Source organism: Choristoneura fumiferana, chromosome Z (assembly GCF_025370935.1).
Source record: "Choristoneura fumiferana chromosome Z, NRCan_CFum_1, whole genome shotgun sequence".
NCBI classification, from domain to species: domain Eukaryota; kingdom Metazoa; phylum Arthropoda; class Insecta; order Lepidoptera; family Tortricidae; genus Choristoneura; species Choristoneura fumiferana.
Genome location: NC_133472.1, coordinates 4,972,905 through 4,988,878, shown reverse-complemented (window position 1 = coordinate 4,988,878; position 15,974 = coordinate 4,972,905). Strand labels below are relative to the sequence as shown.

Here is a 15,974-nt window from a genome sequence, read left to right as displayed (position 1 = left end):
CCAATCAACATCCCCCCTATACCCAGTCACGTCGAAAGTCAGTCACGTCCGGCGACCAAGCCCTTAAAAGGGCTGCGCCGCCCCGGCATCATTGGCTTGCGCCTCCGCCGAAAAGGCTCTACGTTTATTAATACCGATCCTTTAAGACAGGCAAAGCAAAATTGCCTCGTTGCATGAACAACTTCACTGGCCCGCCACGTTGTAAATAACTGCCATTTTGGGTTCACATAACTCTAACTATATTTTTCACTTACGGACCTATAAAAAATATTTTCTGTAATTTGTTAATTCAAAGGGTGATGATGATATGACGAAAATAAAAAGAAAAAACATAAAAGCAATAAATTTATTTGCACTAACACAAAAGAACATAAATTAGAAACAAAATTAATATAACAGGAACCAAAAATTTCAAGTACACGAGTAAAATAAATTAGAATTAAAAAATATATGTTCACTAAAATAATGTACAAAACGCAGGTGTAGTTAAATTAAAAATAAAGTAACACACAAATTATGGATTGCATAAGAAAAACAAAACAACAAAAATAGCTTAAGGCATAAACGTAACGATTCCCCATTGAAGTGACTTAAAACTAATATTAAAGAATTATAACACGGCGAATTACAAAAACATATGATTTTTATAAAAAATATAAATCAATCATTTCCTAAGTACCATGATATAATCTAATCTTAAATAATACAACTTTACAAAACACACGCATTAAGACTACAAAATTATAATTTATTAAATGGAATGTATGAAGTACCTACAAGTATACGACGTAAGCTTTATACAAATAAATTATAGTAAAACACTACTGTACAAAGTAACAAAATTAGAAGAACTAGCTAAAAAACCCACACACAATCAAAGAACTACACACTAGCACCGTTTTCCATATGAAAAAGAAATTTTATTTTCCAATTTATAAACTATAAATTCGTTCAAAATTCTAATAGTTGACTAGTACGCCATAAGAGAGACTCAAATTTACAAAATTTTATGATAAAAGACGAGGCAAATAAATTACAAATAGATGATTATCTTACAAATTATTATATTTCCAAACGTTTCAGAGCAGAACATTAAAAGGAAGTAAATAGCTTTGAGAAAATTATAAAATACTTAATGAAGATCGCATCAAGACACTAATGGAATATTCTGTTATCAATCTAATTTAAACATTGTTAGATTTCACAAACTTTTAGGTAAGCATAGGACGCTACGCTATTTTTGTTTATATCTTGCTCAATCATATCCAGACATAAAATAATATCTGATATTAAGATTGACACTGTGGTATTCTCATGCTAATAAGAACCAGAAATACTGATATATTTATGAGGCTCAGGATTTTTATTTTAAAACTAGAAACAGAGCACTCGCTGATATAATTAAGAGACACAAAAGCGTCGTTATGTGAATCTCATTTCGTCTGGATTATTATATTGCTAGCTTGAATTAAAAGCTTAAGACCCTTATTATCATCACTACAAAGCCTATTATATTATAAAGCGAAAGTTATCTGTTACTGTGTCGTCTGGTCTGTTACGCTTTCACGTCCTGAACCGATTTTTGATGAAATTGGTATATAGATATTTTAACTCAAGATCAAGCATAGGATACCTTATAGACGCCGATAACTAATGACGAATCGCGGGCAGCTAGATACCATATAACGATGAAGTTTATCAGATGCAAACTTAAAAAGAAAATAGCTAAATTCCATTAAGTCGCTTGAAGCGCAACAGTTATCGAAAGATCACGTTCTACTCTTACTTCAAGTCCTAGATGTGTAGCGTGACCTAACTGTATAGGTTTCTAAGGATATAGCTAAACAGTTTTCAAGGAATCACTACTTCCATGGCTGTTCAAGATCTAAACTATAATTCCATTACCAACCTCTTTCGAGAACGTGACTTGGGGTAGCTGAAGTTTGCGTCTGTCCAGGGATTGGCTAGTTGATGAACAGGCTGTTGGAGGTCGCGCGACGGGCGCGGGCGACGCCGGGGCGACGACGCGGGGGGACCTCGGCGCGGGGGGAGGAGTGGATTCCGGGAAGGGGATTGTGACTTGAGCCAGGCGGGGACGTGCTCCCACCCCGTTCTGGGGTACTTTCCTAAAGGTTTCCAAGTTGAGAGTCTGGCCGGCTGATCTGTGAAAAAGAGATGATTGAAGGGTTAATAAATAAAATGTACTAAGCTTTGTTATATTTTGTGTAGGAGTTAGTATCAAGATGCTATCTACCAGTGGCATACTCGTAGAGTGGACATTTCACTATCGTTAAGTATAGGTAAAGAAATTGGATCGCGTTCGCGTACCATGGTGGAGCCTCTGTCCAGATCTGATTATGAAAAGGTTAAGGAATACGGCGAAAGTTACCAAAATATGTTAACACGACTTTAATTTTAAGGCATTAAGTCAATAAAGTTCTGAACTGTAACAATCTTCTACCACAAAACACAGATAGTTCAGAAGTCAATCGCCATACTCGTACAAGTGCGCTCGAGCAACGCACACATAGACACTGCTCATGGACACGGTATCTCGGGCCGGTTGGGACCAGTGTGAGCGCGAGTGCCATCCGCTTGAGACACGCGTCTGTGAACTTTTTTGTGCAATAATGGAGCAACAAAAAAAAAGTTATTATAACTGTTCAGTGGACGGTTGTTTAAATTAAATAATCGTGAATTTCGCCAATAACGAAATCGTCGCAAGATATTTTCTGTGACAAATTTATAATATAACAATGACATTAAACTTAAAATATTTAATATTTCCATTCTTCCCGTTTCATTCACAACAATAAATCAAACAACTAGATAAGAGTGCCACTACCACGATAGTTTTTTGGTGCATAAGCCATAGTTGACAACCTTAGAGCGACCGCCGAGCGTAGGTATGAAAAGTGAAGTACATACAGGATATTGACATCTGAACTATCTGTATTTTGTGCTTCTACCATGTCAATAAAAACGTGCCCACAAAAATCGTATGGAATAAACGCCCGAATAATGACCCAACCACTGTTCTCTTCTTACTCAAGTTAATTTAATCTCATGCTTACTTAACAAGCCCCCGTACTTCCTCCTCGTTAGACGTAACAACATTCTTGTTGCCGACAAAAACGATGTAGTCTCCGGCGCGGAGGCCCGCCCGCTCAGCGGAGCCGCCGGCGGCGACTCTCTCAACGCGCGGCGGCCGCGTCCACACCACCGTGAAGCCAAAGCCACCGCTGCTCGCGCGCGTGAGTCTGAAGAAGAGATAAAGTAAGTGGCAGATATCGTGGACAATGGGCGCCAATTCACGTGATCCTAAACTGAGCTAAGTAGGGCACTGGATAACACGTAGTCTCTTGGGTAAATAAATAATTATTCTACTTATTCCTTCAGTCATTATCAAAAAAAAATGTTGTTAATCAAACAAAAATGACAATGATGTAGCACGTATAAGTTGTGAGAAGTGAGAGAAGTGAGAGCCCGAGAAAGTTTCGCACAGCTAGACGGCTTGTGGAACTGTAACTGTAACTAAGTAGTTATAATCTTCTGGCCCAATAGTTTTCTAATAATGACCGCCTTAACCAAGGAAGGTTCAGATTAAGGTGCACTAGAAGGGACTTTTTGCAATTTTCATAGGAGAATTGCATGTGAATGTGAAATCCCGGAATTTCAATTCAGCTGCTTGACCCCGTGGTTAACGTGGGCAAAGCTCCGGGCTAAGGCTATTATTTTTATGGTTTACGCTAAAATGGTGAATTTAAATCAAATTTGGGCACATGTGACCTATGTGTGTGTACCTGGACAGTGTATACTGCTACTAAAACAGGACATTTTCAACTAGTTTCATTGCACTTCATTGAATATCAAGGACTTAGTCATACTTTCTAGTAGTAATAAAAGGCGGGACTTAATCTTGCTTCCTAGTGGGTGGTAGAGAAACGCGGGACTACTTAGTTTTACTTTGTAGTACATAGTAGTAGTAATAAAAGCGGGACTTAGTCTTACTTCCTAGTAGTAGTGAAAGGCGTCCGCCCATTTCTCTGCGACTTCCTGGGCGCTGCTGCATCATCAGGCGGGTCCAGCTCCAAGTATCTTAAGAACAGGTGCTCGTCGGCCTCCGTTGGAGAGCGGCAGCCACCGCTGTCTGCCCCGACGGACCGTTGAGATTTCCACCTGGAAAAAGGAGGGGTTAATTGAGGAGGGATTTTACACTTTTAATACGAGATCTGATTGATCATCAAGTGCAGACAATTATAGCCCTTAAGTACCTACCCAAAAATGTATGTAAAAAAAACATGTTTGCCTTAGTTCCATTGGCCGAGTTGATAGATCCTAGTATTAATATTAAAAATGCGAAAATGATTGTGTGTGACGAAGCGTTGGCAGGCCTCCACCAGGTGGACTGACGACATCGTGAGAGTAGCGGGAACCGGTGGATGCAATGGCAAGTTGTCGTTCATTGTGGCGTTCTAAGGGGGAGGCCTTTGTCCAGCAGTGGACGTCTTCGGGCTGATGATGATGATGATGATGATGATTGTGTGTGTGTGTGACACACAAACACGTGTGTATGTATGTATGTATGTATGTATGTAAACTCTTTATTGTACAAAAGAAAATAAACAAAACACAATTGACAAACTTTGAGATACTTGTAAAAAGGCGGACTTATCCCTTTAAGGGATCTCTACCAGTCAACCCTTGAGTAGATGAGAGGAGCAATCAGTTAGGGTCCGACAAAGAGTGTTTAAGGAAAAAAATAAAATTGTGGAAGCTACTATACAGTCTTTTAAACAATATAATACATAAACTACAATATAAATAAATCAATAAACTACTATATGCGTGTGTTATTTATGCTGAATGAATTTCGATGAAATTTTATGCGGAGATAGCTGAAATAACATTTGCTGGAATAAATCTTGAAATTTAAACAGCTGGGTCTAGTCATCAAATTTTGCGCAGTTCTTCTTAACACGTCAATGAAGACCATGATATTTTTGGATTTTCCGTAATTTTGTGAAATTCCAGAATTTCAATTTTAACTACCGGATCAAATAGTTAATGTGTGTAAAGCCGCAGGTAGACTAGTATTTAATATTTACGTACCTTTGTCATTGCAATTCTCCTTCTCTTCTGTGCTAGTGTCTATGTTGTCGGTCGCCATTTTGTTTAGTTCTCTAGCGCATGCGGACGCCAGCGCACGCTGAAGGTAGAAAGAGCCGGCGACGTCGCTCTTAATTGCATCTTTTAGAGGGAACGAGACGCATCCTAAGAACTCGCTCCGTCTGCAACAAAACATCACCTTGTGTTATCTATCTGGTATCCTTTCATTTCGCCAAATTTTTTTTTTACATATGATTCTTTTCACAATTGTTTCATTTTTTTTGTGTTGGCCCTTAATGGCCAAAGACAGGTCCTTCCTTGCTTTTGTTCCTTAATTTTAATTTTTAAGAGACGGCGGCGTACAGTCCAGTAATTTTCATTATGGTCGAATGGAAGGAAGGACCCAGAGAGTGCCGGACTCTCACGGCTGCACATCTCCAACTCCCTGAAGCTTCAATTGTTTCATTTAGCCAAATACATCTTATACTGAAACTGTGAATTATTCAGGATTTCAAGACCATGTGTAGGACAAAGTCGGGATTAACATATAGACTACTTTTTATCCTGAAACTCCACGGGATCGGGATAAAATCCCATAGTTTCAACCATTATTATGTCCCTATGATATTTGGTACTTAGTTTTTTTACGTAAACGTTAGCGAAATGTTTCCGAATTCCACGGAAATTTCGCGAAATCCAATTACGCGGTTTAAACGAGCGTAGCTGCTTTTAAAAGCTGATGTAATATATTGTATTGTTTAATTTTCTTTGTCAAGACAAGTCATACCTTTCCTTGTCCGAATTTCACTTGCCATACCAACGTTTGCCATAAAATATATAGATCCGTTCTGTTTTCAGGATTTTTTAAAATGTCATCATATAGAATGCAGTAGGTTAGGTTAGGTTAGTTTAATATCAACTCTGAAGAAATCACTATTTCAGAAATAAATTACTTTATGGTAAATGAAAATTCTGGAAAACGATACATTCAGGCAAACGATAGAGAACCAAGTCATTATATTATATATAATACTTATGGGCATTAATTGTTACATTCTTACTCATAAGAATAGGCCTGTCTCCAACAATGAAAGTCCTACGGCTGGCATGATGATGATGATGACGTTTTTAAAAGTCAGTCCAGTACCCTGGCCTAGCGTGGGAACAGTTTATAAAGTAATTTTGCGCAGTAATTTAAAATTGAAATGTCTGTTGTAAAATTACAATATCATTTTCACATAGTTATCATATTTACAAATTAACATCACAAGAGATATCTTTTTCCAAATAAATACTCGTAAATACATTTTGCTTGTGTGTTGCAGAGCTAGCAGCTGATTTGGCAACAAATTTGTGTTCAATCTTAGGGCCTGCTTTACGACTCTCATTAGCTTTGACGTGATCTCTGTTTATTATTTCCGAAAAGACAAAGGCGGCATCACAAATATTCTATCAGCTGTTCCCTGCGGCTTCGACCCCGTTCCAGTCTTTTTTTTAAATGTGTTAAGCACAAACCTTGTCCTGCATGACAATAACGAACACAAAAAAAAAATCGGTGCCTTCGTTATATTTAAAATATATGATAATAAGAAAGATAGATAGATTAAATGAATATTGATGGTAGCGTTTTACTTCAGAACGACTGTTTTCTTTTTTATATGACAGAAAACGTCGGAGCTAAAAATAGTACTAGGTTTGCGAAGCTGGGCCGGCCGGGCAGCTAGTTTGCGAAATGAAATATCAAATTTATCAGAAAGTATTATAATAGGTACTGAATGGATACGAATTATTCATTCATTCATTCAGTCTAAAAATAATTTTTGAGACAGAATCGCTCCGGAATTCTTTAAATGTGCCAGGTAGACCCCTTGTTATTATTGAAACAGTGTTAGCGGCATCCTTTTTATTATTCAAATAGCGGGGCTTTCATACTTTCGAAGTTCCCGTCTTTTATAACGAACACCCACTATTATATTAGTTTTGTAATCCAATACCAATCTTAACTCGATTGTATTGGGTTTAAAGTTGAAGTTATCCGTTTTTTGGCAGCAGAACCCTTACAAAGCTGTACTATAAGATTCAAGGATTCCAAAGAAGACTTGTAACTGATCAGATACCAATTTGAAGCGATTAGAGGCTTTTTAATAGTACCTAAGTAACACCTTTAGTACCTTCACTCATTTTTTAATGTATAAAAAACATTATAGCAAATTTACCTAGTTCAAAAAAATCGTGAATGTGTAGCCAAAAAAAAAATACTGGCCCAAGTATGAAAACAAAAATCTACAACCATCATTCGATTCAGTTTTTTGCAAATAACCTTTAATCATCGTATTCGCAATGAAAAAGCGGTTATTTGACATAAGATTTGTTCATAAAATAACGTCACACAACAGCAGCTAATTAAGTTTTGTATAAATTTGAGTCACAAGAAGACTAACTACACAAAAAAGTTGTATTTCAATGTTTTCCACTTAATTTCTTTCGTATTATTAATTAATTCGTAGCATCAATGTGGATCAAATTAGAATACACGATTCCTAGCGTCATTTATATTTCCTAATTTTTTCGTTCTCGAAAAATCCTACATTTTCTTAGACTAACGTAATGTCGATAAAGGGATACTTTCGAATGCCATAATCTTATAAGTCATAATGTAATGTTTGTCATAATTATTGTTAGTCATATTTTTTTCCCCGCTGAAACCGTACGTTTTCATAATTTTTTAAATGGTCACCTGTGGAATTCTATAGGTTAGGTTAGGTTTGTTTTATAACAATTCTGAAAAATAAATGGTTTCAGAGAAAAAGTGAGTTATGTTAAACATTACATTATGACTAACAAATTTCTACCAGTCGATATAGACCCGTCGATAAAACATTAATAAATACCTAGTCATTTACAAATTAGAATGAAAATAGTTAACGTTTTTCGCTGCAGTCGGGCAAGCAAATTGCAATTTTCTTATGATAATAAATAATGACATTTCCAGTGCAGCAACGTCAACGTTCATACCTACTACGCTATAAATATTTTCTATAGTGTTTGGGTGTTCTAAACATCGAGATCTGTATGGTGAGTTAGCCTGTTTTACCACTCTCTGATAAGTTTCCGATATCTATAAGATAACCTTGAAATCTCTGTTTATCAATAAAAAATAAGTTGTTAGTTAAGATATCAGGAACTTAGCAGAGCATGGTGACTCGTGCTCTCAAGCTTGTAAATAAACATAATGCTTTATTAGGAAAAATTTTAAGAATTGCGTGAACTTTTGTCAAAAATCTAACTAAAGGCAGTAAAAATAAATACAGTGTACCAGCCTGTATTACTACTTTCAGTTAAATTTGTAACATTTATTTCATAGGTGTCTATGACGACGTCTCTATTTATTCGAACATAATAAACAGTCGCATCATATATACCGGTCTCAGAAAATATCAGCAACTTATGCGACACTGGTGAAACAGTCCCAGTATAAATTTGTAACTCAACAAAAGCGTTGCTGTGGAAATATATCAATGCCTTTGACGGATTTTATTCACAGCAAACTACTTGGCGCAACTTGTATTCTTAAGATTATTTGCGATGAGAAACTTACAATCTTTTTACTTCTCTCTAATAAACAGGGTTCAGTGTTTTCATTCCGCGCTGAGACTAAAGCGAACCATGGAGTCGGCATTAAGATTAAAATTCCATGCTTGCTCATAATTCACATTGTTTTTTTTTTAATCCCAAAAAGCTTTTATTACCAACTAATAATATATTCAGTTTGACGAAAGTTCACATTGTAACTTCTAAATTATGTGGGTATTAATGAATATTGAAAGGGGCATAATAATTTCAGAAAGCTTTCTTTAAAAAAGCTTGTAGGTACAAAAAACTACGAAGCCAATATTTTGGATCCGAACAGACGAGAAACTAAATAGATTTGGTTTTGCGCAGTTAATTAATATTTCTTCTACTATTGTGTATACGATAATGGGTAAAGCCAATATAGTGAGGTAAGCCGAAATAAATGTCAATTTCAAAGTAATATAAATTATTATAATCAACAAAATTACACATTCTTCAAATTTTTGTTGTTTTTGCCTCATTCTGATTATAAAGTTGTTAAGTGCCTTCATTCTATGATATGAATAATTAATTTCGCATTGCGTGTCTTGATATTATGAAAATCATTTTACTCTAGCTTTGCCTCGAGCAGCAGTGCTAGCGTCGTTGTGTTAATTTTTTGGTTCATCATTATGCTATATTTTTTTCTGGCATACAGTCTGCATGCTACTGACGTTTCCAAAATCACTTGCTTGTGTAGCACCGTATTTTCCTTGAGTGTCATCGTTATATTTGCAACTCGGTCTGTCTTACCATCACAATTAACTTCTAATACATCTTCACTGCATCATTTTTTTCTTTTATTAACTTTGTCACTTAAAATTCCTGGTAAAGTCATTAAAATATTGATAAAACTTGCTCCATTGAAGATTATGACAGAACTTCAATAATTCTTATCAAAATAATGCGCGGTATATACGATACAATTATCCCCGTTGAAGAGTTCAAAGACCCTTGTTATGTCTCGTGCCATACGGTTTAGTTTTTCTTCAACGATTATTTCATTAAAACATTTGGCTTTACATTTATCGCTTTGTTCACCTCGACTCAATTCAATTTATTTTTGTTTATAATCCGTCTCAATTTGCACGGCAGTAATTTCTCTGGCTTCATAATCCTCTCAAATAGGTAAATTGTTCACTAATTGGCATCTTCTAATTAGTATTTTTTGCACAACGTTCTCAAAAGGTGTAATTGAAAATTATTCTTCTTTATTCTCTAAAGATGTTGTGGCAGTTTGTTAAACTTCTCTATGTAATGTCAAACCAACTAAATCATGGCCCACTTTTAAGCTTAAAAAGTAAACAGTGGCGATCTTATCGTTGCAAATTGATCTTTCAGGCACCCTTTTACAACAGAAAAAAGTATAAACCAAATCTCAGTAGTTCAGCAGGTTCAAATCAAACCAATGATTTTATTTACACCATGTACAGTAACAAAAATATGAATACGGCCGAAGTGCTACAAATATGTATCCATGACTTTATTGCTTGAACATTAAGGTCGTGTATACATATTTTTTGCACTTTGGCTGTATTCATATTTTGCTGCTGACTGTACCAACTATAATGTATGTATATCTTACTTCCTACTCAATTCTTACTACAAAGTAATACGAAAGTTTGCCAGTGTATATTTGTCGCTTTTTCATGCTACGGCGGAATAGATTTGGATGAAATTTGGTATGTAGATAGCTGGACATCTATCTGTGACATCTATAGAATAAAACATAGGCTACTTTTTATTCAGATATTCCTACGGGATAGAGATAAAATCTCGAAATTAAAACCGCTGGGCTTTGAGTCATGAATTTTGTCATGATTGGTTTTAATGTAACGTCAATAAAAATCGTGATTTCATTTTCGGAAATTCCCGCGGGATTTTTTATAAATCCCGAAATTTTAATTCAGTTGCTGGATTTAGTGATTTAGCGGGTAGGCACTAGTTGTTAGATATGGCTCAAAATTTGCAGACACGGCATCACATTTAACCGTCACTTAACACTAATCAATGGATGGTGAAACAGCCCCTTAAGCGATTACGACATTTTAAATGGTACACTCAGTGTAACGATGTATCTGTATACCTAGTGTCATCCACGAAGACGCGTGATTTTGTCAAAATTAGACATTATCAACATTGTAATAAGAACCACGGCACGCCTCATCGTGAATGACTCTACCTATATGAACGCAAGTGTTATCCGTGTTTACAAGAGTGTCTCTTTATCGACGCGAGTGACACTCGTCTGTTTAGGCCTTTACATTGCTTAGCCGAGTAAAGATTTGAAAGTGACAGATTGGGCGCCGTAATTAAATGTTACCCTAAAATGGACACAAGTCTTGTCTAAAAACTAGTGTATTTATGGTACAATCTCGCAATGTTTTCACAGAGCTGGTTTAAAGGCAACCGCACTCCTTATAAGCTCAGAAGGAAACTAGCGCAAGTATTCGACGGATTAGTTATAAATAAATTACCAAATTGTCCATGATTTTATTGCTTGCATTTACCAGTGACTTCGAACGCGAAAAGCATTCGGTCTGGCAATTAGATAGTTTCTTGGGTAAAAAAATACTATTAAGTCTCAGTTACATTATCGAAAACATTTTACCTTTTGTCAATCAAAAGAAAAACGACAGCAATGAAAAGCGTCAAAGTCCGGGAGCGGGCCTGTGACGGAGCGCGCGTGCTCGTGCTACAGTGACGCACGGCGTGACGTTATGGAAGTTTAACCTCTTCACCGCCACAAAATAAACGAAGTGACGTGCTCTGTACGCCACAGAAAAACCAGCGACATTTGAACATGATTTTTAATTCCATTGCAGAAGGATTAATTTCGAGTTGAATATTATGGATAACCGTGGCGTGTGACGCATTTCACGACTAACCGACTGGGGCGGTGAAGAGGTTAACGGGCCATATCTATCGTCAGAGTGTAGCACTAGGACAAAACCGTAAACCGTTTTTTGAGTATCTTAAACGCCATAATATCGTATTATTTCAATATTTTTTTATGGACTGTATCGTTACTATCGATGTAAAATATCGTATTATTTTGTTACTAGTATATATACGACTATAAATGACTTTCTGCCAAGTTTCTTGCGGCGCATTCTTCTTGGCAATGATGGTCTTTCCGAAAGCGCTGGTAGTTTTAAAAAATGACGTGTAAAAGTGCCCATTGCGGCCTATTTACTGAATAAATGATTTTGATTTTTTTTGATTTTGATTTTTTTTTATATCATGATTTCTATTGGTTATTAAGGTCTTTGGTCACGATTTGTCATGGCGACTAAATATAAAGAGTTCTAGTGTCACCCCTAGCGCAGAGCTTTGGCTAATATGCCCTATTGACAAAAGAAAAAATGTATGTCCAATATGTTGTGACAATCTAACTAACATATACTAATTAGAAATTTACAAGCAAGAATTAGGTCATCAGTGTCTTGGAGTGTCTTTGGAATTTTATTTAATCTGTTGAATGTTCCATTATAAATAACCTAAATTAAAAATAATACGTTGTACTCATAGTATTCATACTTTTCATCCAAATTCTTCCAGCTGGTTTTGCGTAAAAGCGTATCACACTTACAAACTTTCGTATTAATAAATAGTAACAATTAATTTTAAACACTTTCGTTCGTTTATCTTTCGTTCATTTAAAATTAAACGTGTATCTTTTGTTTCTGTTAATGTATTACTATAAGTTTTGCTTCACCTATCATAAAAATATTGAGTGTAAGAAGAAAAGTTAATGTTTAATATCTTCTCCAGTGTAAAAATGTCTTCAGAACATGACTGCCTATGTAGATAGCAATAGTGATGAGTTCAAAAATGTAATTTAGTGCAAACGAGTATAGAAACCTAATTGGTAACGTGAAGATTTTTTTTCATTAAATTCAAATATTAATCAATTTTCAAACCATGGTCGTCTATTGCCAAATTGATCTTACTTTCCATTGTTCTCATTTTTATACCAAAAGACCATTTGATTTTCAAGAACGTATATATTGCACTCTCGTTATCTTCTTTCAAAACTGTCAGGTCTGTCATTGTCTCTTACTGCCTTCTCAAAAATCTTGTTCGAACTGGTAGTTGATTCTTTGACGTTTAAGGCTAAATTGTATAAAGATGTATTGACTTCGAGTTCGACAAAGTTGGCATCAATTTCTTCTTTTTCATCGGTGTCTTCGGTTTCCAGTCCATTCATTACTGTATTAACATTAATTATATACAAAACACAAAAATATAAAACGTGCAGGTCTCCTAAGGCAAGCTAAGCATGCAAGACCGTCGTTCAACGTCTCTTCGAGGTGCAGGACCATGCGTGACCAGAGGGGACACCAAGTTCACTTACGGCGGTGATTGTCACTCTTCTTCGCTCACTTTCTCCAGGATATTAGTGGGCAGGCTGTTCTTTCTGGCCCGATGGACAGGCGGATCCCATTCGGGAAGGCTATTTTTTCTGGAAAGCTGTAACCTGGCTTGGCGGTGTGAACAATACTGTCTTGGAGGGGGAGGAGGGTCTTCTCGCCGAGTTTGACTGAGCCCTGCGACGGTTTGGGACACGAATGACATCCCCTTTTTTTAAGAAGGCTGAAAGAGACGCCTTGCTTTTTAATTGGGTTAATTTATTCGAAAAATCTTAATTCTTTAGGACATTTGTTTGGGGACGATAAACTTAAATTGCTAACTTATATTGTTCAGGTTTTCGCATGTTTTGAACCAATCCGTCGTCCTTTGTCAAAGTTTGTTTACCTATATGGATAGTCAAACGATATTGCACGACCACGGATTAATCCCAAAATATGTCGGGGATAACTCAGCCGCAAAGAAATAAGTGATATTGGAGTTTCACTGTGGTTTTATTAATAAAAAATGGTGCTGTTAGGGTGGTAGGTAACTATTAACAGATTTTAATAGTCGAATATCTAATTTTAAAAATAAGGTTAGGTCAAGTAACTTAAAAACTAGTACTAAAACTGTATTTGCCTATACAGATGTCAATGGTGTCAATTAAGAGTAAGTATATTATTTGTGATTTTATTAAAAGATAAAACTTTTATTTTAACCTTTTTGTTTCGAAGTTTAATCTTATTTTTTAGCCGATTGCAAGGAGAGGTATTGTTTTTTGTTGTACCTTATTGAAACTAATTACTTAATTATTTTTACAACATTCGAGTACTGTATTTTACGTGATTATAATGATAACATACAAATATTCAAGTGTATGTTCAATTTTGACAATATTAAATAGGTACATAAGGGTCGAATATATACTCTTTTTTATTTTTGAAGTCGGTTAAAAAAGATTAAATTCCATGGGTGCTTATTTCAATATACCTAAACTTAAAAACACAAAACACGCGTGCGCATTTAGAGCAAGGGCAAAAAAGTGATGACATCGATTCTGGAACGAAATAAGTACACGCGATAGCGTTCTAACATCCTGTGTACTGAACAACTCAATAACCGTTCTTTCTTTACTTTTTATTCATGATTATCGATCACCGGTTATTTTTACTGTTACTAACCCTTAGCAAAATTCGACAGCGTTGCCAACAAAGCGGGGCGTTTTGTCGCCACTTTTAGTAGCCTAAATAAACGAAATTCAGTTTAAGCTTCCAATACAACCCTTGGAGCCCAGGGCACTTTTGGTTAGTGGGGCCAAGATTGCCCCTACAAAAATTGAGATTGCCCCATCTTTGAATTTCAAAACCACTTCTACGGAAAGGTTATCTCCGGAAGCTTATTAGCGATAATGCTGCCGGTTGTTCACCTGTGCTTTTTTAATTTTAGATTCAAGTTAAAGTCAAAATATCTTCACTCAATGTAGGCTATAACAAGCATTTATGAATGTCAAAAAATCTACCACCAGCTCGGAAAAACCTCTGTTGAGAAGAATCCGGCAGGAAACTCAACGAGATATACTTTTTTAACAGATTTACAATGTTATTTTATGATATCTATACACCACAAGTTTTTAACACGACTACATTATTTTAATATAGTAGGTACATTTACGGACTGTATCAATATATTATTATTACAATAAAAAGACACTGACAACTCAAAAGTGCCATAACACTGCCGATCTTAGCTTAGCTGCTTCTTCTAAACTGCAATGAACCAGCAGTTTAAAAAAAATAGTGGCCAGTTCTGGCAAATAGCCAAAATGGCGAAAATTGCTGACGTTGGGAACACTGAAAATCGATTATCAGGTTATTTTAAGAGCTCGTGAATAGGCAATTACGTCGATATAGATATAGGTTATAAGCTCCGGTTTCTTATAACTTATAAAGTTAGCTGCCGTAAGCTCGCTCCAAGTTCAACCTAGTCTTAAAAACATAATTAACCCTAAGTAACAGAGAGAAGTTGAAAAAGTTCCGACATTGTAATTTCAAAGTATAATATAACAAATATAGCTAAAAACTACCTACAGGGAATTAGTTTCCATTAAAAAAAACCGTATCGAAATCGGTCCATCCGTTTGAGAGCTACGATGCCACTGACAGTTATTGGCGTCAAACTTAAAACTAAAACACCTGTCTTTGTGGTTTTTGTTTTTTTTTTTTTCAATTAATATACGACTAACGAAACGAAACGTAAAATGTTGTTGCGTTGTTTCAAATAAATCTCTCATTCATTAAATCAATTTTTTTTTCTACTTTTCTTTGAGTCTTCTACGCAAAATTTTCTTCAGCCAGTGCTACAGTCATTACTTATAACTGTAACTTTTTAAAACGGCGACATTTTTCTCGAAAACCCAAACCCAAGGGAAATAACGAGACCTCAGAATTTTACCGTAGGTATGCATTTAAGGTCGCCATTTTAATTTACATAAATGACAGTTAGATGAGTCGCAGCCGACTGCGTTAGTGGACGTAAATAGACATAAAGCAACCAAGTTGTCACTACGCCAACATCACTGGCAACATTAGCAATTCAAATTTTAATACCTGGTAGCACTGGTGTTTCCGTTGTACAATTTTGAAATAAGAATTTAAGAATTTTTCTCCAGCCGTGGCCGTACGGTTCCGTTTATAATTGCCAGTTTAAAAATGGATGGCGCGTTCGGTTTTTGCTTGTTAATTGATTTGCATTCGACTAATGAATCAACCATCGTGGCTTTACTTATATATCGCTATCTTTTTAAAATAAAAAATTGTCTCAAAAATGTGCAATGTAGTGTTTTCAGGAAAGAGCGTTTTTTTAACTCATATTTTACTCATAATTGACGGTTAAATGTGATG

At 35.8% G+C, this 15,974-nt stretch overlaps 1 protein-coding gene and 1 long non-coding RNA gene across 2 annotated transcripts in view; both read right to left on the bottom strand.

Annotated features, from left to right (window-relative positions):
• Window positions 1-1,752: 1,752 nt before the first annotated feature.
• On the bottom strand, window positions 1,753-4,114 carry LOC141439705 (uncharacterized). The gene is made up of 3 exons (XR_012452630.1): window positions 4,012-4,114; window positions 3,075-3,260; window positions 1,753-2,162 (listed from the first exon to the last, which is right to left on the bottom strand). It is a non-coding gene; the product is annotated as an uncharacterized lncRNA (long non-coding RNA).
• Window positions 4,115-5,104: 990 nt separating this feature from the next.
• The window catches only part of LOC141440644 (uncharacterized), a 48,981-nt gene continuing 38,111 nt past the window's right edge, over window positions 5,105-15,974 (bottom strand). Inside the window, exon 5 of the mRNA XM_074105168.1 lies at window positions 5,105-5,291. Within this exon, the coding sequence (XP_073961269.1) occupies window positions 5,105-5,291 (187 nt within the window). The remainder of the gene's footprint in view (window positions 5,292-15,974) is intronic.